This window comes from Sturnira hondurensis, unplaced genomic scaffold, assembly GCF_014824575.4.
Source record: "Sturnira hondurensis isolate 20B ecotype Veracruz unplaced genomic scaffold, ASM1482457v3 Scaffold0016462, whole genome shotgun sequence".
Classification (NCBI taxonomy): Eukaryota; Metazoa; Chordata; class Mammalia; order Chiroptera; family Phyllostomidae; genus Sturnira; species Sturnira hondurensis.
Window position 1 is genome coordinate 2,343,835 of NW_028089093.1, and position 25,186 is coordinate 2,369,020.

Here is a 25,186-nt window from a genome sequence, read left to right on the forward strand (position 1 = left end):
CAGTCAGGGTACATGCTTGGGTTGCAGTCCAGGTCCCCAGGATGGGGTACACAAGAGGCAACCACACATTGATGTTTCTCTTGCTTTCTTTCTCCCTCCCTTCCCGTATCTCTAAAAATATATAAATAAAATCTTAAAAAAATAAAAAGAAAGGCATGGTAAAGGCATTCGATAAGTTATTTTTGACTGTTTTGTTCCGATATCAGAAAGATTAAATGTAACTGCAAAATTTTAAATATTATTGCTGCTAAATTTAAAAGTGTTAGTTAAAATCTACTACACATACAGTTTTACCAATATTATTTGCATATTAAAAGAAACACTATTTAAAAAGCTAAATTAGCCTGCAAACCAAAGTATCACGGTGCGATTCCCAGTCAGGGCACATGCCTGGGTTGCAGGCCAGTTCCCAGCAAGGGACACAGGAGAGGCAACCACACATTGATGTTTCTCTCCCTCTCTTCTTCCCTTCCCCTCTAGAAATAAAATATTAAAAAAAATAAAAAGCTAAATTAGTAGAAAGGCTTTAGAAGGCTAAATTGTCAGGAAGGTTGATTTCTATTTTGTATATTGCTTAGCCACTGTGTGGCAGCAAGGAAGCAGAGACAGTCCCCTCAAAGGGCTGGAGGAAGCAATAGGGCAGAGGGTAGGGCCCATATTGGTTTTACTATTCTGACCTCTAATTAACATTAAAAAACATATATCAAAAATGACTGTTGACATTTTATTCTTCATTCCAATTTGGAAAATCAAATAAACATGAATCAGGACCTAATACATCTTTCAGAGTCAAATTTTCTAAAGAGAGAAAAAAAACCCGGACTGAAACTATTAAGTATTATCCATATATTTTCTCAAAAATTTTCTAAAAAAATTATAATTTTTGGTTTCCTCTCATATTTACCATCATTGTGAGAGCAGTTTATTATAAAAAAAACACTTCAATGTACTTCGAGCGTAGTCTCTCTATAGTGACTAGTGGCCTCAGATCACAGGAACACTGAGTACCTCGAAATACCAGCTGCTGGAATCAAGTGATCAAGTGGAGTTTCTGCATCACTCTGCTACGCCATATGCATAATATCTTTGTAATACAAAATAAAATGTAATACAGTACTGCATGCTAATACAAACTAAAGTTGAAGGAAAACAACTTACCGACATAATTTTATAATATCATATGCAGGTTCTACAAAACAGGGCTGGTTTTCAATTTTTCCTGCACACAGATTCAGAATTGTAAATATCTGTGCTAAATCCCTTAGGGGCTTCAATATTTTTCGTTAAGAAATAAAATTAATAATATTTTTATTAACATATTCTTTTTTTTCTTTTGCTTAAATTACTTTATTGTTCAGTTACAGTTGTCTGCATTTTCTCCCCATCTGTTCCCATTATTAACATATTCTTTATAGCACTTATGCCAGGAAAATCCATAGAATTCCTATTTTGTTAAATGTGGATGACACTATTTTAATTATACAAATTTTGAAGACTAACAGGAAAAAATGTTAGAACCGTATTTTTAAAGAAATATTATTTAATTTTTGTCTTAGTAACCTCTTACTCAAAATATTTTTTTCTCCTCTCACAACACCTTTAGAATCTGATTATCAACTAGTACACCACGGAGTCAGTTGATCAATACCTTACGATGGGCAATGAGGAATACCACCCTGAAAAAATTAACTTAATAGCCCAATCTTATCCTTCAGTTCCACCCACCCTGACAAAACACTAACTGCTCTGGAATATGCAACCCAAACCTACCTTACTTTTTCTTAGTCATTTTATTCATATTACTCAGATTCGTTTTCTCGTTTTTAAGGTGTAAATTGGTTGAGATTTTATTTCACTTAAAACTAGAATGAAAGCAAAATGTACCACCTGTAGATGTTCAGGTAAAAGCACCTTTTTTATTTTACCTATTTAAAGAAGCCAGTTGGTACATAAACAAATTTTGTATATTTTGTCTCACAGCCAAGGGAACAGGGGAGCTGTGCCTTGCACTTCTTGGTTGAATCCTATCATGTCCAGTCTCTTTGTAGGAGCTTCTTAGGAAAAGATGGGAGAGCTGGGTATGTCAGAAATACAAACCTCTGTTCAATTCCTAGAGAAGTGACCCAGATACTTTTCTAACCAACCTCTGCTTTAAGTTTCATGACCTCTAAAGCCAGTCCGCTAAAGACATTCAGAAACAGAGTCACTGCCTGTTCTTCAACCCAAAGAGAAAAAGTGATGATCAAAGTAGGGAAAGAAATCACTTGCTAGCAGACTTCCTTGGCTATCAGTAAATAGTGTTTGATATCCACAAGCCCTCAGGTACTGGACTGACCCAACAAATTTATATAAAACAAGGCTAAAGTAAGGGAAGAAAACAGTTAACATCACAAGGCACATTTCCCTGCCCATGGAACTCACAGTATTTATTGTATGTTACCAGTCTGTGGCAAGATGACTACAGAAAGCGGTGGTCTCCTGTGACAGTTTTACTGCATTTTACAATGGCATATATACACAAAGGCTAGAAAAACAACACAGCCACCAACAACAAACTGGTTCTGAAGAGCCACAGTTCTGAGACACCTAAGTTTCCCCGCGTTCTGGTCTGGTGGTATGTTTTCTAGGGATAACATATTTATGTAATGTTTTGCAGATTATCGAGCACTTGCATGTACATTATCTCTCCTCTAGTCCTCCTAACGACTTCACGAGGTGCTGTTGTCCCCATTTCATAAAGGTGGAGAAGTTGAGAAGCTTATTAACAGTCTAAAATGGAAGTAAATTGGTGGAAACAGCAGACTTGGCCCTCCTACCTATATCCACGGTCTCTTTGAGTTTACAGGACTGACATGATCTGTACAGAGTTAACTGCACTGAACTGTTTTCTTCAATTTTATATTTTCTGATAAACAAAAAACATAGTTTTATAAAAAACCAAAAAATGTTAAACATTTGCTGTGGTAGACAGAATAATGGCATGCCCAAAGATGCCTTTAACCTCATCCCCAGAACTGGTGAATGTTACCTTACCAGGCTAAGGGACTTTTCAGTAATTAAGTTAAAAACCTTAAAATGGGAAAGTCATCCCAGATTATCCAGGTAGGGCCCATATAATCACAGGGTCCTTACAAGGAAAAGAGAGAGGCAGGAGACTACCGGAGAAGGAGATGCAGCAGCAACAGAGGCAGAGGTGGTGGGGGTGATGACGCTGTGAGGGAGGGGCCGGGAGCCAAGGAGTGCAGGCCGGCTGGAGAGGCTGGAGAGGCTGGGAGAGGCAAGGAGGTGGACAGTCCTGTAGAGCCTTCGAAGGGAACTGGCCCCACTAACACCCTAACTTGAGCCCGGTGAGGCGGATTTTGGAATCTGACCTCCAGACCATAAGGCAAAAACTTAGGTTGTTTCAAGGCACCCTGTGGTACCTTGTTACAGCAGCAAGAGAAAACAAATACATTTTCTAATAAAAATTCTCCCATTTCAGGGGATAAAGGATACAAATCCATTCTGATAATACTGCACCAGTTTCTTGACACATTTAACTTGTTTTTCTTCTAAATCATCCTAAAACAAATGATCTGCTTTAGTTTTTCTGTGCTATTGTTGAGATTTTAAAAGTTTTCATTAATATAAAAAGAAAGTAGACATTAAAATGATCAAATTATAAAATGTTTCCTGAAACAGTGAGGGTAAAAATAAACTACCATTCAAATGGACTTAGGAAACTGAAAATTAAAACTCAATTAACATAAGAGCAGTAATTGTTTCCAGAAATAATATTAACAGCAGCTGAAGCACGTTGAGTGGTTGTCTATGCCACACACCACTTAGGCAGCATATGTACATATTACTCCCCAAAACAACCCTATTAGAAAAGTACTATTATCATCCCTGTGTTCCAGAATAAGAACCTCAAGCGGAAACACTAAGTAATTTGTTCAAAATCAGACAGACGACAAGTGGTGGTGTTAGGAGTCAAATTTGGCAACCTGACTCCACAAATCGTATTTTCAATCTCTAAAATATGCCCAGTGCACTGGTGCAAACCAAACAGCTTCAGCCAGTTAAAACAGAACAAAACTATGCACTGACATCTTTTCATGACTGCATCACTTCTGTCCTTTTAATCTTAAATAGTTCATAAGAGGCTGCGGCAGTTTCTATACCTTTTTTTTCCTACCCTTAATAACAACTAGTAGGAGCTATATGGAGTTGAGTTTTCTTTTTATAAAAATGCACATATATGCACAATTAGAAATAATTTTCATACAAAACACAGCCAGAAGAAGATAAATTCTTATAGTTACTACTTTCATGTGTTTTCTTCTTCTTTCTATGTAAAAATGCAGAGATGAAAAAAAAGGTTAAGACAATGACTAAAATTTTGTGCCTGCTAACCACAGGACACCATCTTGGTCTGTCTTGTTCTAATTGGCTCTACCACTGCTGACAGCACCCCACTCAGTAAACGCACACCATCGCCATCCTGTGGAAGCTCTAGGGGTGTGCCGGGTTCAAGTTCTCGGTCAGTCCCTGGGTAACGGCAGGGCTGTGGTGTGTGAGCGTATGTGCAGGTGCTTTTATTTTCCTCTTTCCCGATGCTTGGACTTTTAATTTGGAGTCTCAATCTAAAATAATTTTGTTTTCATTACATTCCATATGAGAATTCTCTCAAAATAAGCTATGAGTGACTGTGAGTGTGTATATATATGTCCTGATTTCATGTCAGAACAACTTAAGTAGGATATTATGACACTTCTTCTGCCCTTGCTCCCCACATCGTACTTGAACAAGCAAATACAGAGGCTAGAGGAGCCGTCTCTACTCTTACGGTTCCTTCGGTTTCTACCCACCATGGATCTGCCCATCGCACAAGCCTAAATCTACTCTCCTCTTCCGTCCTCCCTGCCAGGTTAAATATGTTCTTACTAAATTTAAACAGTCCTTGAATATAAAACAGATACTATTTAAAATGCTTTCGAGAGGAGAGAACTGAGACTTATCTGGGGGATAATGCATGTTACCTTTCAGGGCAATCACAGTTTATTAGTGATATAGCAGAGAAATTTTCTCTCAAAGCTTACTTTGCCGGTCTCTTCAAGCAGTTTGATGATACGACTTAGGTCCGTAGGCTTTAAAGCACCCTGAAAAACATACCGCTCTTAGTATTCTAAATAATGACAAATCAAGCAATTACATCAAAAACATGATTTTCATATGATATTCTTTATCCCTCGGCAATTTAAAACTATCTTACGACAAAAGGATAGTGAGGGGAGAATGAAAAGCAGATAGCCCTTATTGGAGTAAATAAACTTTGGAATTTAAAAAAAAAACTCTCTAGAATTCTAGCATTATTTTATAATATCTTTAAATTTCACTGGTCCCAAAAGGCCCAACAGAGCATCTGGAATAATAGCACTTCCACACTTTGGAAAAAAAATTATCCTCTTCATACACATCACACATCTCATGCCTACACATCATAGTGGGTTCACCTACGCAGATACACGCAGGGCTGACTTCTAAGCTGCATGCAGAGACCGCCTTCCCGAACTAAGCATCCCCCTCTTAGTTGGTATCAGCATTCTTGGTCGTCCACATTGCAAGACAGGAACCTCCAATTTCTATACATTTTACATCTTACAATTACTTTTTTTATTTAATTCTTATTCAAGTACAGTTTTCTGTTTTATATTCCCAGCCCTGCACCCCCCAGTGCTCCCCACCTCCCTCCCATTTCCGCTCCCCTCACCTTAATTATTGTCCATGTGTCCTTTATACTTATTCAGCATCTTACATATTTCTTAAGTCTATTCTATCTTACTGATTTATTCAAGTCTCATCTTTACCCAGTTGCTTTCTTGCATTCTCCCTGCCTCCACCTACTCTTGTACTTTCCAACATCATCCGCTATCTTGTGGTAAGGTCAATAAAACTGAACTCCGAACAAAGCCAGTCAATGGCTCTCCATGAATGCCCCTCACCCACTCCTCCATTTTCATTCATGTTGTTACACTCCTCTTCCACTCCTTGGTTAACCTCCACATGTCGGTCCTTCACGACACAGCTCAGTGTCACCTCCCCAAGGAATGAAAAAGGATAGAACAAATGTCCCTCCTCTGTGCTCCCATAGTACCCTAAGTGTATACATTACAATTCCCATCAGTGTTGTTCTAAGATGGTTAATGTATTTATTCCCCACTACCCGCTGCTCCAAAGTTCACTTGGGGGCAAAGACTTGCTTTGTGGCATCCTCAGCACCAAACACTGGGCCTAGCATACAAAGTTAATTGTAGGCCTTGGCTGCTATGGCTCAGTGGACTGAGCGCCAGCCTGCAAACCAAGGGGTCATGGGTCCAATTCCTGGCCAGGGCACATGCCTGGGTTGTGGTCCAGTTGCCCAGTTTGGGGGGCATGTGAGAGGCAACTGATCAATCTTTCTCTCCCTCTTTTCTCCCTCCCTGACCCTCTCTCTGAAAGCAAATAAATAAAACCTTTAAGAAAAATAAACAAATAAAGTTAATTCTAGGTAATGGGGAAGGAAACAGGAGGTGCTATCACCCAAAGTTTAAGTACCTATTGATGGTGGCCAGATGGGAAAGGGCCGCAGGGGAATGAATGGGTGAAGAAGTACATCAGGTGGTTATAGAACAGCCATGGGGATGTAGGGTGCAGTACAGGAAATGGAGTAGCCAGTAACTTATATGCATGACCTATGGACATGAACAATGGTGGGGGGATTGTCTGAGGGAGTGGGGGTGCTGTGTGGAGGGGGGCAAGGGGAGAAAATTGGGACAACTCTAATAGCATAATCAATAAAATATAACTTTAAAAAAACCCCAAAGTTTAAGTATTTAAGACAACACATAAATCCCAAAATTCTAAATAGTTTTGGCTATATTTAATCAGGGGATCAAGGCTTTGTTATATAACATTTTCTTTTTAATTCAAATGGTGTATCAAAACTGCTTACTCCTCTTATATGAATTAAGCTTTCCCAGTCTCCTTTTTTCCTTCCTCTTGTCAGCTCTCCTTTCACATTTACTTCTCCTTTAAAATAACCATTTAAAAAGATCATCAATGATGATATAAAAATATTCAAAAGGGAAAAAAACCCTACTTATTCCTATCATCTAAATATACCTATATTTATTTTTATATATTATTTTCTGGTTTTATATATTTTTACATATTATTTTTGGTTTTTATTTACATGTATAAATACTCTACATAATTTCACTTAGTGTTAACACCATTATATTTTCTGATTTTTCAATCTATAATACATACATTTCTATATTTCTATAGTCATTATTCCTCCTTAAGTCTAGAATTTCCTTTGCTTTCATAATTACAAAAGCATATATTCTGACCTTAACAAGTGTCTTTAAAAAACAATTTTTAGTTAAGCAATCTGACTTTAAGTCTGCAGAATAAGTATCAGAATGAATTGATTTACTCAAAATGATTTTTACTTCAAAAATTAACAACCAAAAAGGATTTACTAAATACTTTTCTGTACCTGGTATTATAGTTACCATAAAAATGGTTACATTTTACTATTAAACTGTTTACATTATTACATTTACTGTTACCAACGACTCTGCAAACAGAATTTTGCCTTCATGGTCTGGGATTTAACCGCAGCATCTGTCACTTCCTCGGCTGCCCTTTCTCTTTCCCTTCTGCGTTCCTAGTGAGTTTGTATTTTCTACTTCTCCGCAATATCGGTTTTGAGGGTTGGAAGGGATATTAAAATGAAAGTTCAATGCGTGATGTTCCTTTAAACATCTATATGTATTATTAGATTTTTTTCCTCCTAACGAGCAGATATAACTCTCACAAGAAACAGAGAGTAGTGAAGATTAAAGCATAGATTCCACTTAAATTTAGCTGGTAGTACCACTTTTTGTTACTCTGTGTTTTACTTGCTTGGCATGCATTATATTTTGAAGATTTCTTCCTCCCCCCCTTCCCTCCCTCTCTCATCATTTCTCTCCTTCTGCAAGTATTTATAAGCAGCTTCTGTGTTTTAGAAACCGTGCTAGGCATGGAGAACACATTGCCCTGGCCTCAAGCAGGTGTCAGTCTGGCACCAGATGCAGGAATGTAGATACCATACTATAAAACGCTTCACAAATGCTGACAGGTGTGCTCTGGAAGCACAGAGCAGAGGCACAGAAAGGCACGGGGAGGAGGGGAGGGAATCTGGGACAGCTTCGGAAAACGCAATCTGCAGGCAGAGGTGGGAGTAAGTAGGATTTGTGGGAGGAACTGCAGGTGTGAGAGATGGGAGGCAGAGGCAGCAGTGCCTGTGAAGGCCTGCCTGGTGGCAAGAGAAAAGATGGCATTTAGAGGGTCCGTGAGTCATCCGGTCTGTGGGAGAGTGCAGTAGACAGTGGCTACAGATGCTGCTGATGAGGGAAGCACAGGTCAAATCACAAATAATGACAATGACAATGACAGTGACAGCTAACACTTAGACAACACCTGCTTCCAGGTACAGTTATAAGCACTTTCCATGTATTTGCTAATTAAATTCTATGAGATAGGTACTATTATTAACAACACCACTTTACAAAAGGCCTTGTATGCTATGTGAAGGATCTTCGAAGCTATTGAACAGTGTGAGGGACTGGCCAGGAGAACACACAAAGGTAGGCTACGTGACAGTAGAACTATGGCCCACAGCCTCTGCAGCACCCAACATGGGGCGCCAAACCACAGTTTCTGCAGCATTTGGTTCAGAAAAGTCAGGATTTGGTTCATGGCTGCCATATTCCTTATTTTTTGCCCCCTCATTTGCCAATCAGGACCCAGAAAAGGCCAAATATGCTTCCCTATTCAATCATATAGAATGCCCTGCTTCCAGCTGGTTCACCTGGAGCTTCCCCAGGGCAACTCCCAGAGCAAACCAGCCTTCCCCTTCTTCACTATACAACTTCCCTGCCTGCCTCGGAGTCTCTGCCAAATGCAAGTAAACCTGGCTGACACTCTTTCTAAGGACAAGCTTTGAATAAACAGCCTCTGTTTGTTCTCATTAGTGTGGTCATTTTTTTTTCACAGGCTTTAACCAGAGGAATGTAACAAAAAGGTAATTTTGTCTCTATAGTGGAGACTGCACTGGAAAGGTCTAGACGGCAGGAGGAGAGGAGTCTGTGACTTCAGGCCTTGACTTTGGCAGAGGCAACTGGGATAGACAGACGACAGGGAACAGAATGAAAAACATCAAGGAGGTACCACGAGCAGGAACTAAGGAGTGATTAGGCTTGGTGGGAAAGAAAAAAGAAAAAAATTGCGGGTGACTCCTGGGCTTGAGGAATTATACAAGCTGTGGGTAAATGAGATCATACAAGCAGAGTGTAGAAGCAAAGGAGAATATACACATGTAAATATCAAAATAATTGCTGTTATTATCATAAGATGTTTATGGAGAAATTATAAAAACATTAACAAAACCTTTTAAGAACAAACATTTAATATACTGCTTTGAAGCAAATTGAACCTTCCCTCACTTCAAGTTACAGCATGAACTAATTTTCTCACTTTACCAAGGGACATTTCAAAAGGGGAGAAAACTTGCTCATTTGATACTTAGTTACAGAGAAAGGAACTAGTATTTATTATGGTCCTAGCATTTTACATCTTAATTAATCCTCAAATCTGCCATACAAAGGTAGCATTACTGTATCTGTTGATGAACCCGGGGCTCTGAGACCTAATTTGTTAAAGTCACAGAGCTAGAAATGCACCAGCAGGTCAGTCTGCTGCAGGAATGCTGCTTCTTTGCACCTTAGTTCTCTGCCTGGCTCCTCAACTGACCACAGAGGTTATCTCTAACAAATCACTCCAAAACAGGGGTAGACAAGTTTAAAGTCATAGTCAGCAGAAACTTGTAGACAGTGGCAGAGTATGACGCCAACTGCTCGATTGTGGAGGTTCTCAGAAGTCTCTGAGGGGGTATAAATTTGGGCAAGGAAGCTCAACCATGATACAAATGCAACTGAACTAATCACAATTTATTGTTTTTCTACAAATATTTATTGAAAGCTTATACCGTGTCAGACATTGTTCTAGGTACTTAAAGATATGGTATTGAATAAAACAAAATTCTGGGCATCTCTCCTGGCTAGTTTGGCTCAGCAGATTGAGTGCTGGCCTGTGAACCACAGGGTCACCCATTTGATTCCCAGTCAGGACACACGCCTGGGTTGCAGGCCAGGTCCCCAGTGGAGCTGTGTGAGNACTGAACTAATCACAATTTATTGTTTTTCTACAAATATTTATTGAAAGCTTATACTGTGTCAGACATTGTTCTAGGTACTTAAAGATATGGTATTGAATAAAACAAAATTCTGGGCATCTCTCCTGGCTAGTTTGGCTCAGCAGATTGAGTGCTGGCCTGTGAACCACAGGGTTACCCATTTGATTCCCAGTCAGGACACATGCCTGGGTTGCAGGCCAGGTCCCCAGTGGAGCTGTGTGAGAGGCCATCACACACTGATGTTTCCCTTCCTCTCTTTCTCCCTCCCTTCCTCTCTCTCTAAAAATAAATAAAATCTCTAAGAAAAAAGAAACAAGCCTAATGAGGGTTTGTGTTAAAATTCATAAAGCAATTCATAAAGAATTGCTTTAAAAAAATTTTTACCAGAGGCTATGTTCATTGATTTTAGGGAGTGGGGTGGGGGAGTGATGGAGATAGAGAGAGAGAAAAAGAAAATGAATGAATCATTGATGTGAGAGAGAAACATTGATCACTTGCCTAACCTACACACACTGACTAAGGGACCAAGGATCGAGCCTGCAATCTTCTGGTGCATGGAATGCTCCAAACAACCAAGCCCTCCGGGGAGGCAAAATCGGTGTTACGTAGTATGTGTGGTGCAGGATGGTAACACTCTGGAGGAAAGGGAGAAGTGCTAGGATGCTCGAGCAGTGGTCCACAAAAGACTCACAGAGGGGATACTATTCAGTAGTGCAGCAAAGTCTTTTTTCAAATTTATTTTTATTAAAATAATTTTTTTCTTTTATTGAATCGAGAGAGAGGGGAAGGGAGGGAGAAAGAGGAAGAGAGAAACACTGCCCCATCTGGGGACTGAACCAGCAACCCAGGCACGTGCCCTGCCTGGTAACTGAACCTGCGCCCTATCAGTTTGTGGGAGGATGCCCAGCCCACTGAGCTGGCCAAGGCTTGAAGAGGGTAAGGGAAAAAGCCATGAACAAGGGGTGTTTGTCAAGGGGAAACTGGCCAGCAAAGACCCTCAGGCAGACGCACACCTGGCATGGCTGGGGAGAAGCCAGGAGGGCAGTGTGGCTGGAACATAGAAGGCTTTGTGAGCGACTCATAAGGACTTAAATTTCTACTCTGAACTCAGAATTAAGGGAAAAAGAAGAAATAAGTATTAAAATATATTTGGTATACTTAAGAAGCCCAGATTCTAGTGGGAGAAACAAAACTTAGACAAATGAAACAGGGGCCAACATAAAACAAGTGTTAATTAGGTAAGAAACTGAGCGATTCAGCCCTGGGAACAGGTCCGCTACTGAGATGTGTGAGGGGAAAATGAATGGGCAGCGCTTCCTCCTGGGGGAGCACTTGATGTTGCAGAAGTCTGATCCGAAGGTAGGGCAAGGTTTAAGTTCAGAAAAGGGGGAGGGGAACTCAATAAACATTCACCATCAACTGCTGTGCGCCAGGTGTCGTGCTGGATGTCGCTGGCGAACACTGGAGGAAATGGGGGAAAGTACAGAAAAAAACAACAAAGTTCCTGTCCTCAGAAGGTGGCACTAAGCAGGGCGTATGTTACAGATAAAGCACAGATTATGCTTTAAAACCCCTATAAACAGTGCAGAGAAGTGGAGCGGAGGCACTTCAGGAACGGCAGACACCTTGATTATCACTTACTTCAGCGGTTCTGAGGCTAAACATCACCCGAGGAAGCTTTTTAAGAGCCCCAGGCTCTGCACTGGGGATGGGTCGAGCAGATCTGGGGTAGGGCCCATTGGTGTGCATGACAATGGTTTTTAGACACTCCTGGGATGACCATGATGGTCACTCAGGTTTGGGGATTGCTCATCCAGTACAGGCTCATTTTATAGTGACAGGGAGAAAATTCTGAGATGATCTAAATTAAGTACAGCGGGCAGAAGGATGGGGGAAGAGACATGAGAGGTTAATCAGTTAACAACTGCAGTGCAAAAACCAACAAAGGACTGCTTACATTCCTGAGTATGTTGAAACTCTGAATTAACTTCTGTTGCTGTGATTATCTGAAGAGAATAGCCAGGCGCCACTGCCCACCTACAGGGAACTGCTCTTCGAAGCATGGAAAATATAGCCCAGCCCCCTAGGTGGAAAGGCCAGTGGGGAGCGAGGTCCCACACACAGGACCCACGCCCTCAGATAAGTTCTCTGGTGGGGAATCAGGCCTGCATTGTACATTGGCTGCTATGAGTCTTGCTTTTGCTAAAACTCCTTCACCCTGAATTGAGGCAGATGTTTACTGCACATCTTTAAAGTAACTTCCTAAAATCTATGCTAAACCTCCCAAGGATGAGTGTAACCAGTTTAACCACTTTTCCCTTTGCATTTGCAAATATCCTTCTTCTTTGATGTAATTAGCAACATCCTCTCCTTTGTTTTCTGTAAAAAGGTAACCACCTAAACCGAACCTGTATGTAGTAAATGAGGACCATCCTAGATGTAATGTGCCCAGAAAAGCCATAAACGCCTGTCCAGGTAGGGGTCCAGCCCTCTCTCACTTAGAGAGCACCTGTGCTGTCCCTTTTCTCCAACGGATTTCTATAGCCCATGTGAATTTCTTCATCGCAGCCCCAACACACGGACCCGGCCCGCCATGGTCCACATCCCCCACCAGGAGACTGCTTCTTGCTTGCACTGAACTTCCTGAACTGTTGCCTATAACCAATCCAAAGGAACAAACACTCTCTATTATGGACTATGAACTTCTCCCAGAACTAGCCCCACATCACCCTCTCCCACCTGCTTTATCTATAGCCAGCAAACGGACTTCCATCTTTCCTCCCCCTAATGGATGTGTGAAAAAGCCCTTCAACTCCAGGAAGGCGGACAAGTTGTCTTCTCCGTCTAGCCCTGCTGCTTGTTTAGGCTTCATGCCCGACTACCTGGTGCTTTTCTGGCTAGCATGTGGCTCTATGAACTCTTTCTTTTGGAAATACCTTCAGCCCTGAAAGCTTTGTTTAACAATAGAAAAGAGAACAGGCCTAGAGAGGTTAAGTAATTTGGTCAACGTAATAGCATTAGATGAGGTAGGCAATAAGGAGTTAATGTGGAATCCTGAAAGAAAGAGGGGTGGGACTCGGAGGAATGGGGATGACAAAGTGGTGCTTGTGGACAATAGACTGGACATGGGGACGAGAGCAAACTCAAGAGCGAACCTGAAGGACAAGATGTGAATCCGGGACTGACTGAGGCACTGTGGTGACAAGGAAGAACAAATAGCTGCATTTTTTTCTCGCATCTTCACTGGAGGATATACAAGGAAGGAGAACAAATAGTAGTTTCTTTTCTTTTCTTTTAAATCCTCACTCAGGAGTTATTGATTTTAGAGGGAGAGGGAGGAAGTAGAGAGATCAACATGAAAGAGAAGCATGTATCAGTTGCCTTCTGTAGGGATCACCTTGAGCAGGGATCATACCCAGGGATCACACCCACAACCTAGGTATGTGACCTCCTGGTGTACGGGATGAGCTCCAAACAAGGGAGCCACCTGGCCAGGGCACACACAGTTCTTTTTTTCTTTTTTAAGACTTTATTTATTTTTAGAGAGAAGGGAAGGGAAGGAAAAAGAGAGGGAGAGAAAGAGCAATGTGTGGTTGCCTCTCACATGTCCCCTACTGAAGACCTAGTTTGCAACCCAGGCATGTGCCCTGACTGGGAATCAAACCAGCAACCCTTTGCTTCGCAGACCCATGCTTAATCCACTGAGCTATACCAGCCAGGGCCAAATAGTTCTTTTAAAGGCCCATTTGGTAGCCCCCCCCTTTTTTTTTTACCATATCATCTGACCTCCGGGGGGAGGGTTGGGATTTTGTGTTACTGTTTATTTTGTTTTATAATCTGCACACATATGAAACTATCTCCTACAGCTTCCCAGGATTAGCTGTGGAACTCTGCAGCACTGTTCTCATCACACAGTGCAGCTGTAATGCACTGCGCATTGCCACCAAAGTGCGAAATGGGGTCCTCTAATTAGTTACAACTGTTTCACCTCCAAGCCTGTTAGAAAAGCAGAATCGGGAGCTCTACTCCAGCCCTAGAGAATCAAAACCTGAATTCTAATAAGGTCCCCAGATGCTTCAAATGTACATTAAAATTTGAGAAGCTGCTCTGAAGGGTTTCTGATTGAGAGGAACAACATTAAAATACATAGGCAGCAGGTAGAGGGTAAGCAACTGGGAATGTCAAGCCCATGGTGGAGTCGGCTCAATGACCTGAGGTGGGACCCACACCCTCACTTTCAGGACAGGCCAAGGAGGAGGCTGCAAGAGTGGAACAGTTTGAAAGGACTGAAAACCCTCAGATTTCTGAGAGTATTTCCTCTCCTGGCTTTAGGCAGAGGTCTAATAGGCTATCATTTTAATGACAGCAAAGAGCAGTAGAGGCCACTCTGAGTAGAAAAATCGAGTAACTCTCAATTAACTTCTCATTGGGGTCCTCAGTTGTAAAAGCAACCACAAACAAAACCCCGAGAAGGCTAAGTGACCATTTCTCCCAGCTCTAAGTTTTTATTCAATTTCATTTCTTTTGGTACACACTTTTTCTTTAGTACCTTATAAAATGTTAAAACTCCTGATGTAGATATTGTTAAACAAACAAACAAAAGAAACTTTCAAAGCTGAAAGGTTTTCTGAAAGAAAGATGTATTGAGCCACATACTCGCTACAAAAAGATCAGACCCTGGGGAAGGAAATCTAAACCACCAGCAGCTGCACCAGGCAGGAAAGAAAACATGTTCATCATCCTGGAATTCACAGGCGCTTTTAAACATATCTGGGGAAGAAAGATGTAAGTAGTTCTGAAAGAATTTACACTGGCTACAGAGAAAGGGGCGGGGAAAAGGCGAAGTGGGGTCAGTTCTGTGGCAGGTGCACAGTCTGCAGGTAGGAAACTTGACAACTGTAACGACAGTCTTGAAGCTCATGCATATGCAGGATACGGTGGGTCTAGCTCATAGGTGCCTGGAGGCTGGCTCCCAGCTCCAACATGCAGGATGCGAGCAGTCTTTGTTAGTTGGCCCACAGCTGCTAACTGCTTGACTAGTCCTGTCTTTCTCTCTCACACCCGGCCTCATGTAATTTAATGCAGGGCATCTCAGAATTTTTCTCTTATTAACAAGGTAGAAGGTATTAACAAGTTAATACCTTCTTATTAACAAGGTAATACAAGTTAACAAGAGGTATTTTCTCTTATTAACAAGGTATTTCTTTCAATTAATACAAATGGATTTCTTTTTGGAAGAGAATTCTAGGCCCCAGGAGGAGAGGTAGTATTGAAAGAAAAGGAACTCAAATGAAAAAGGAGGGAAGAAAACACACAGACATATATACAAAAGTATACTTGCTTTGCTTTACTTGGTATGTTGTGGACTATTTTGGCAATGGCCTAATAAAAGTATTTCCTTTTTCCTTTTCCTTTTTGACCCATGCTTGCCTGTGTCATATCTCCTTCTCCCCACTGGCCCACTAGCCTTTACACCAAGCAAAGGAAGAATAAATGAGGACCGATAAGATACAAAATCCACCTGCTTCCCAGTGTTGCCACATGAGTGGGAGAACAAGGGTAGTGTTGAGCCTCCTTGAAGCCTTGGCAATGGGGCTGCTGTTCCTCAAAGTTCGTCTTTGGAGAACACTTCCACAAAACTGATGAGGTAAATTCCCCTTGTTCCTCCTCATGCAAAAGTGCTGTTGCTCCACAGGTTACTGTGTAAACATCTGACTGTCACTGAACCCCAACCGGGGCTCCAGGGGTAGGTGGGGCGGGTGGAGCCCTACTATGTACCACCTACCAGGCAAATCTCCAAAGACAGAGTTTGGTGGAAAAGAAAGGAATCTTTTATTTAATGGAAAGTTCCTGCCTAAAAATATCTGGGTAACAAAAGTAAAAGTAAAGAAAAAGTCAGAATATGACATCACAAATAGCTATTTAAATATTTGTCAATACAATTACTATATATTTTTAGTTTAGAAACTGAAAATAACACAAGAACAGAAATCTGTTCACAGTGCTGATTCCCAAGGTCTTTGGAAATAATGGGAAGTTTCTGCCTCAAAGCCCATTCTCTCTAAGACACCCCAAGAAAAATCACCTGGTTACCCCCTGCCAGCTCACTTCCAGGTTGTGCCACGAACCTCTTTTCACACCCAAAAGTACTATAAGCACAGGTGGCTTAGCTGGTCTCCAGTCGCTGTCCAGCTTTAGGCTCTTTTGGAGTCTGAGCCCCCAGGCCTCTGCTCACACGCCTGGGGGGGTGGGTCACTGGCCACCACTGACTGCCCCCCCCCACATTGGGAGGGGAAAGAACCAACAGCATTTCTGCTTCCCTGTACATTCCATCTCAAAAGTCCTCTCCTGAAAAGTCAGTGGGAGTGTCCAGCCTTCCAAACAATGAGGGCCAGTGTCAGCTCTGTTTGCCTCTCTTCTGGCCACCATGTTTAGCAAGGGGCCATCACACATGTACAGTTCAAACCCCCCATTTTCAGGGGTATGTCCCCCCTTTATATGAGCATCCTCAGGGAGCTCAACCCTATTCTCACAGTAGAACTGGTCCCCAGGCAACTGGCCACTCCCAAGGAATTCTCCAAAGCTCCAGCATGTTGACTCAAGAGACAGGGTTCCTTACCCAGCCTGAGACTTCTGAAGTCTCAACAGTAATTCCCGCAGTGGCCCCGTGTCATTAGTGTGAACAGCCAGCGCAGGATTCCTCCATAGAATTCACATTTTAAGGCTTGATCAGGGCTCTCTGGGGAGGAGCAATGGAACCCTTGCATGAAACAAACGACTTGGAATTCCTAAACACCCCAGCCCTGATGAAGATCCACGAAAGCCCTCAGAAGTTGAATTTTTCAAAAGAATAGCTTGGAAAAATTAATTTTGTAAAGCAAAAAAAAATTCAAAACCAAATACAAGCACAATAAAATAAATCAATTGCAAGGACCATATGATTTCACTTATATGTGGAATCTAATGAGCCAAATTCGCAAACAAAATAGAAACAGACTCAGAGAGAAAACAGTGAGAGCTGTCATAGAAGAGGGGGACTATGGGGCTGGGTGGAAAGGGATTATGCAAAAAAAAAACAAGAAATAAAAAAACCCCTCAGACACAGACAATAGTGTGGTGATTACCAGAGGGAAAGAAGGGGGGAGGGGGGAGATAGAAGAGGGTAAAGAGGGATGATAAATGGTGACGGAAGAAGACAACTTGGGATGATGAACATTCAATACATTATACAATGATGTGCAATAGAATTGTACACCTGAAACCTATATTGTATTAACCAATTAAAAATCAATGAAATAAAAGGAGAAAAACAAAAATCAATTCTATTCTCTGCTAATCTTCTCTGACCTACCCCATAATCAGCTTTGAATTTCATATAAAAATGATGATTTGTTTCTCAATTTAACACCATTTCCTCCGTTCCATGTACAGGTTTTAGTAAGCAGCAAATTTAAACATGAGACACTTCATATGCCTCTATTAGAAACATCATTATGTAAACGGGATCTACATACAAAAGCACAGTGCAAACAAATTAGTCAAATTCAGTTTTTCCGCTAAGAATGTTTTCTTCCTCGACACCCTTCATAGTCACACTTTTGTAAGAGTGGTGAATCTACAGACGAAATGCAATTCCTATGAAAAGAGACCAATGACATATTTCACAAAACTAGAACAAATATTTCAAAGATTTATATGGAACCACAAAAGGCCCCACATAGCAACAGTGATCCTGAGAAAAAAGAACAAAGTGGGAGGAATTATGCTACCTAATAATATCAAACCATACTATAAGGCCACAGCAATCAAAACATCATGGTCCTGGCATGAAAACAGACACACAAATCAATGGAACAGAACAGAGGGTCAGAAGTAAACCACAGCTTTATAGTCAATTAATATTCAACAGAGGAAGTGAGCACATACAGTGGCCTAAAGATAGTTTATTCAATAAATGATGTGCAGAAAATTGGACAGATGGGTGCAGAAAAAAGAAACTAGACCACCTGTTTACACCACACACAAGATTAAATTAAAAATGAATCAAAGACTTAAATGTTATACTCCAAACTATGAAAAGCCTAGAAGTAAACATAGGTTGCAAAACTTCAGACATTGCTCAGAGCAATTTTTTTATCTGACATATTTCCCCAGGCAAGGAAAACAAAAGAAAAAATAAACAAATGGGACAACATCAAACTAATACTTTTTTGCACAGCAAAGGAAATCATCAACAAAATAAAAAGACAACCCACAGAATGGGAGAACACATTTGCCAATACATCTGGTAAGGTGTTAATATCCAAAATTTATGAAGAACTTACAAAACTCAACACCAAAAAAAACCCAATCCAATTAAAAAATAGGCATAGGACCTAAATAGACAGTTCTCCAAAGAGGACATACAGATGGACAATAGACATATGAAAAGATGCTCAACATCACTAATCATCAGAGAAATGCAAATTAAAACCAATGAGATATCACTGACAATGAGATATCATCTCACACCTGACAGAATGGAAATCATCTATAAATCAAAAAACAAGTGCCAGTGAGGAGGTGGAGAAAGGGGAACCCTTTTGCACTGTTGGTGGGAATGCAGATTGGTGTAGCCACTGTGGAAAGCAGTATGGAGTTCCCTCAAAAAATTAAAAATGGATCTGCCTTTTGACCCTGTGATCCCACTTCTGGGAATATAGCAGAAGGAATCCAAATCACTAATTCAAAAGAACATAAGCACTCCTGTGTTCACTGTAGCGTTATCTACAATTGCCAAGATTGGGAAGCAGCCCCTGTCCACCAAAGATGAGTAACACAATGTAATACTACTTGGCCATAAAAAAGAAAATTTACCCTTGGAGATAGCATGATTGGACCTGGAAAATATTATGATAAGTGAAATACGTCAATCAGAGAAAAACAAATACCATATGATTTCACTTATACTTGGAATCTAATGAACAAACTGAACTCACAAGCAAAACAGACTCATAAGAGAGCAGGATGCCAGCTATTGGGCGGGAGGGAAGGCAGGAGGTCAGGGGGTGGAGGGATCGAGGAAAAAGGACTTACTGCCAAGGACAAGAGTGGTCAGTTGCAGGGGGGAGGAGGGTATAAGGGTGTTGAATGGTAATGCAAAAAATATAATTAAAAAGGAGAAGAAGAAGAAAAAGAGCTGCAAAGCCTCACCGACTGAGTTTGGTGGGACGCTCCAAGGAGGACTCCGAGTACCCGGGCGGGTTGGTTGACAACAACCACACCCGCTCGAAAGGGGCGCAGTTCTCCGAGGGATCCGGTTGGCGCTTGGAACCCGCGTCCCAAAGGCTCCCCCTGTTTCCACTTGGGTCCCCATTTCCACCCTTGCTGCCCCCGGCTTCCTCCCTGCCTCTAGATCTGCATCTACCCCCTCCACAACACCCAAAGCACCTACACGGTCCCATACCTGAGTGTCCTCGTCCTCCGTCACCACCCCAACTACAGGGATCCGTCGAGGGCTGCCGGACTTGCCCCTGCCGCCGGGTCCCTGGGGCTCTGCGGTCGCGGGAGCCTCCGCAGCAGACATGGTTGAGGCCGCGGAGTGGGGGACTGGAGGGGTCTTCTTTTCTACACCGTGCCCACAGCTGCGGGATCCAAAGAGGCTCGGACCCCGAAAGGGGAAGGCCACCTGAGCGCCCCTAGAGGCAACAAAGTCCCTGGGGCTAGGCCACTCGCTCTACAACTCTGCACCGCACCAGGAACCTCAGCTCCAGCAAGCCGGCTGGTTGTTAACACAAGCCAGTGAGTTGCTAAGGGCGGGGCCAGAGGCAGTGAAGCACCGGCTCCTACGGAAGCCCAGGGAGCCAAATTACTACCCAAACGGTATTCTGCGTCTCCAAGGTTGGGTTGTTTGGGTTGGTTTCCGTGCAAGACCTCGGTGCGTAACCCAGGAGTATTACGTAGGCGCCGTGTGTCTCTGTGTTGGTCGTTTGCACAAGGCCTTCTTGAAAGGGGAGAGAGTGGGTGGAGTGGTGAGGTGTGGATGGGGGTGTGTAAGTGATGGGTGATGGCTGGAGAGTGTTGGAAGTGGAGCAGTTTATCTCACCCCCGAGACGTGATCGGTGCCATCCACATTTCCCAGTCTACTACCTCTTCTGTCCTTGACTGGCCCACCGAGGCAGCTAATAAGGCACTTTTCCACAACGTTAGAGGACTTCTGAGTCAAATCATTGACTCTAAAACAAGTTAACCCCTGGGAGCCTCACTCTTCTGATGTCACAAAGGATAGCTATGTGACATCAGATAGCTGTGAGAGCACAGAATGGTAGATGATGGTTTTGTCAAGTATTGATTGGCACATAATAAGCACCAAGTAAATGGTTAAGATTATTATGAGGCCTGGCTGGTGTAGCTCAGTGGATTGAGTGCGGGCCTGCGAACCACACGATCACAGTTCAATTCCCAGTCAGGGCACATGCCTGGGTTGTAGGCCAGGTCCCAGCAGGGGACGCATGAGAGGCAACCACACATTGATATTTCTCTCCTTCCCTCCCCCTCTAAAGATAAATAAATAAAATATTTAAAAAAAGATTATTATTGTGACTGTTACCTCTTCATTGTTTCCTCAGTAATAGTCCAAGAAGGTTGAAAACTTTTAATAGGAAGCTTCTCATGAAGTCATCAGTATAACTTAATCACTCTAAACACCTTGGCTGTGAAAGCCAATGTAAGAATCCTTTAAACCTTTTTTTTTTAACCTCTAGAAAATCTTCAAGACTTAAATGTGAGTTTTAATATAATTCACAGAGTAATAAGTTACACAGAAACTCCATTAAAAGTAAATTTCATTTCACTTCTCTGGGTTTCTCTCATTTGTAGAATGAGTAAGTTGATCAGTGATCTCTAAGGTTTCTTAACTAGTTTAAATACTGAATGACATTTTTGGGCCCCCAAATAAAAAGTCATGGAAAAACTAGATTGGGCATGGTAGTACTTAAATGATAGCCAAAATAACCCAAGCTTCTTTGAAAGAGTACTGAGCATTTCCAGTCTCTATTTCCTCACTTCAATGTTTTTTTTTTTTTTTTTTTTACTTTCTCATCCTCACTCCTCTGAAACGGATGTCGAAGTCTGTAGACACTTTCCTGACCTCATCTTGCTGTACTTGCTGTCTGTAGTATTCTTCCCTGTTTTAAACACCCTTGCCTGGGCTTCAGCGTTGTTTTTTTTTTTCTTTTANGTAAGTTGATCAGTGATCTCTAAGGTTTCTTAACTAGTTTAAATACTGAATGACATTTTTGGGCCCCCAAATAAAAAGTCATGGAAAAACTAGATTGGGCATGGTAGTACTTAAATGATAGCCAAAATAACCCAAGCTTCTTTGAAAGAGTACTGAGCATTTCCAGTCTCTATTTCCTCACTTCAATGTTTTTTGTTTTTTTTTTTGCTTTCTCATCCTCACTCCTCTGAAACGGATGTCAAAGTCTGTAGACACTTTCCTGACCTCATCTTGCTGTACTTGCGGTCTGTAGTATTCTTCCCTGTTTTAAACACCCTTGCCTGGGCTTCAGCGCTGTTTTTTTTTTTCTTTTATCTTTACAGTTACCTATTGGTACTTTTAGAGCACCTCATAGGGCTTACACCTTGAATTGGGTTCAGTAGGTCTAAGTTTGCTATCACCCAGGGAGAGTGCAATGGGTTTCTCAAGTGTATTAACATGACCTGAATTGATGTTGCACGTTCCAAGTACATCACATCAAATGCAGGCAAGCCACTTGGATAAACACAATGTAATCTTGTGAGAATGGCACCTAAAAGCAAGATAGTGGTGAATGGACAAGTGGAAGACTTGCTTATCCTGTGTGCACTCATCCTGGCATCTCAGCATGAAAGATGAACAGGAGGGACTGCAAAGGAAAATTTTTCCACTTAAAGCAGAGCTTGCCTAGATGTCAACTGCTTCTAATTCAGCACAACAGGCTGAAAGCTGTTATGGTTCCATACACCTCCATGGCTCTGGAAAGTCAGACCCTTCTCCTTGGACTTAACTGAAGACACTTACCTGAAAATGAACAACAGGATTTTTATTTTATTTTAACCTACATATTCATTTTGTCCTATATCCCGAGTACCAGTTTGCAATGCTGAATTAGCCTAACTCCCACGAATGCCCCCTTTCTAGCACTTAAAAACCCTTGACTTTTTTCTGTTTAAATTAGGAGTAGATTTAAGTTCAATCATTATTCACTGATCCCCTTCAATAGATGTTTGTAAGAGTACAAGACCCATTTTTTGTGACGATAAAACAAATGTAAGGGTAAAATGACTATTAAAATGGCAAACTATTTCAGAACAAAGTTAAATTAACAGTAGAGAAACATACCAGGAATGACAGAATGTTTCAATCTGATAACAATTCTGCAGGTTTAATATGTTAAATTACAATTACAATTTTTTAAAACAAGCAGCTGGAAATAGTAATATGTTGACCTACACATGATATTTAATTTTTAAAGTAACAAAGTTAAATGTTTTGAACATAAGTAAATGTGCAATATTGTTCAGATTTTTTTCCTGATACTTCTTTGCATATTGGTTAGTTAGTAATGTTTAGTAAAATTAAAATTATTCATTAGCATGAGTTAAGGATTTCTAACAAAGATTTTAGATTACATATTAATTTGGTAGTCTCTAAATTAATGCCAGATATTCTAAATGTTCAAATAAATATTATTCCTCAGTCTTCCCTCTCTCTTACTCTCCCCATATAAAGATGCCGGTCACATTGGACCAGGGCCCACTGATACACCCTCACTCTACTTTAATTACCTCTTTAGAGGTCTTATCTCTAAGTATAGTCATTCTAAGGTACTGGGGTTTAAGACTTCAACATATGGATTTTAGGGGGATACAATTCAGCCCATAACTAATTCCAACATCCTTTGGGTTATAATTTGAATTCTTACAGATTCACTAATCAAATATGCTATTTAAGGCAATATTAGTATTCTTGCCTATAGGACACAGGTATTTCTCACAGTAGTGAAAAATTACTCTTCTGATTTAACAGTTTATCACTGTACAATTGATTAATCTTCTGATTAATCAATGTGTCACTTGATTAATGAAAACCTGTCCCTGGTAGATGTGTTGGGTTGGCCAAAAAGTCCATCTGGCTTTCTCTGTGAAATAAAGGACTCATTTTTCATTTTCACCAATAACTTCATTGACTTGGGTATTTTGAGTATGTCAGCTGTCTTCTGGGTGGTATAACATTGCCTGTTCTCAGTTAATGTCAATCTGATCACTATCAACTTCAACTGGTCTACCTGACTGGGGAGCATCATCCAGAGAAATTTCTAGCACAAAACTTCACAAACCACTTCTGACACATTCGATCAGTCACAGCACCTCCTCCATATGCACGAATCCTTTTTTGCATTTCAGTTGTGTTTTTACATTTCTTGAAATAATAAAGCATGATATGCCAAAAATGTTGCTTATTTTCTCCCATCTTCAATATTAAAATGGCTACACAAAAATTCACCAATTTTGATCTTTTTTTAAATGCATGCTGATGACAACTGTCACAATCTCACAAAAATGGTTATGAATGACGTTAAAAACAACTAAGTGCTACTAGAACATCTTATGGAAAAAACCAACCAGACTTTTTGACTGACCCAATATTCCCTTCCAGGGCTCCCAACCAATCTGAATTTTGAGCCTGCTATATTGAACCATCATTTATTTCAGGTTTCATTTTCCATTTGAAGAATCCACTACTGTGTAGCTAGGTTCCCTACAGCCTGCCATAAACAACAACAAACATCCAACTGCTGCCACGTTATTAGGGGCCACTATTTCTGGGACGCAGAAGTTAGGAAAAGATGGAAGTGAGGCAGGCGGTGGAGAAGGGAGCAGAAACACAGGTGTTACTGAGCTGGGCATAGCTTTGGAATAAGTGCAGCTAATTCCTCAGTCTTTTAGGGTACTCTCAGAGAGGTCTACATAGACTACTGCACTTTGGAACAGCCCATCTAGGGGAAAGCAAGGGAGAAGAATTTATCCACCAGCTCCCTCTTGTGCTGCATCTCTTTGGTCAAGTTCACCTCTCAAGTAGGATTGCCAAATTCAGCAAATAAATAATAAACAATAAATATCCCCATGTAATATTAGTTAACAGAATGACACTAGGAAGTTATTCACTGATTTTCTGCAATTCAAATTTAACTAAGTGTCCAGGCAGTTCTATTCTCAGGACATTAAAACCCACACATTGCCAGGCGGCTTCGGGGGAAGCGGAGCCTCTGCAGACACGGTGCACAGGCACCAAGGTTGGTTTCTCCTCCTCAGCACAACAGTGTGGCCGTGGTGCTGATGGTGGCAGTGAAGCAGTAGTAGTGACTCCACTCTGACCCTGCAGGGCAGCTCCAGGCCACCAGCCAGGGGGCAAGGCAAGAGGAGTGGGCAGGAGGGTTGCAGGCCTGGCTGCATGGATATGGGGTGATAAAGAACAACATTTTCCGTAAAGATGAATCAGTGTTCATCATACCATCTTCTTAGAATCTGTACGGCCGTGTTGCACTAGTCCATGGAAATATATTAGTAAATGAGGCAGGCAGAGTTCCCATTGTCAGGGAGCTTATAAAATATAGCTTGAATACTGCATTGAGTAATGGTTAAAAAACATAACGAATGCTAGTGAAAAGAAATAATTTTAAGAATAGCAACTCATTAGATGGATGTTTTCCTAAATGACTACTTCGGCAAAAACTTCTTACAAAACCTTCAAGACTCTGAAACTATTACATGTATTTCTTTTTGGATGCTTTTAAAAAGATATAGAAAAGTATTACATGGCCTCCATTAAATACTGTAATTATTATTTAGTAAGAAAGAAAAATTTGTTTGCATACAACATTTCAAAGAAGTTAAAACACA

At 41.2% G+C, this 25,186-nt stretch overlaps 1 protein-coding gene across 2 annotated transcripts in view; it reads right to left on the reverse strand.

Annotated features, from left to right (window-relative positions):
- CFAP69 (cilia and flagella associated protein 69) overlaps positions 1 to 20,025 on the reverse strand; it is a 76,988-nt gene extending 56,963 nt beyond the window's left edge. For both annotated transcript variants that reach the window (XM_037066094.1, XM_037066093.1), the window contains exons 1-4: positions 19,710 to 20,025; positions 5,082 to 5,141; positions 3,496 to 3,561; positions 1,159 to 1,268 (exon numbers count right to left, since the gene is read on the reverse strand). In XM_037066094.1, the coding sequence (XP_036921989.1) occupies positions 1,159 to 1,268; positions 3,496 to 3,561; positions 5,082 to 5,141; positions 19,710 to 19,829 (356 nt within the window). In that variant the 5' untranslated portion in view covers positions 19,830 to 20,025. The remainder of the gene's footprint in view (positions 1 to 1,158; positions 1,269 to 3,495; positions 3,562 to 5,081; positions 5,142 to 19,709) is intronic.
- Positions 20,026 to 25,186: the final 5,161 nt, after the last annotated feature.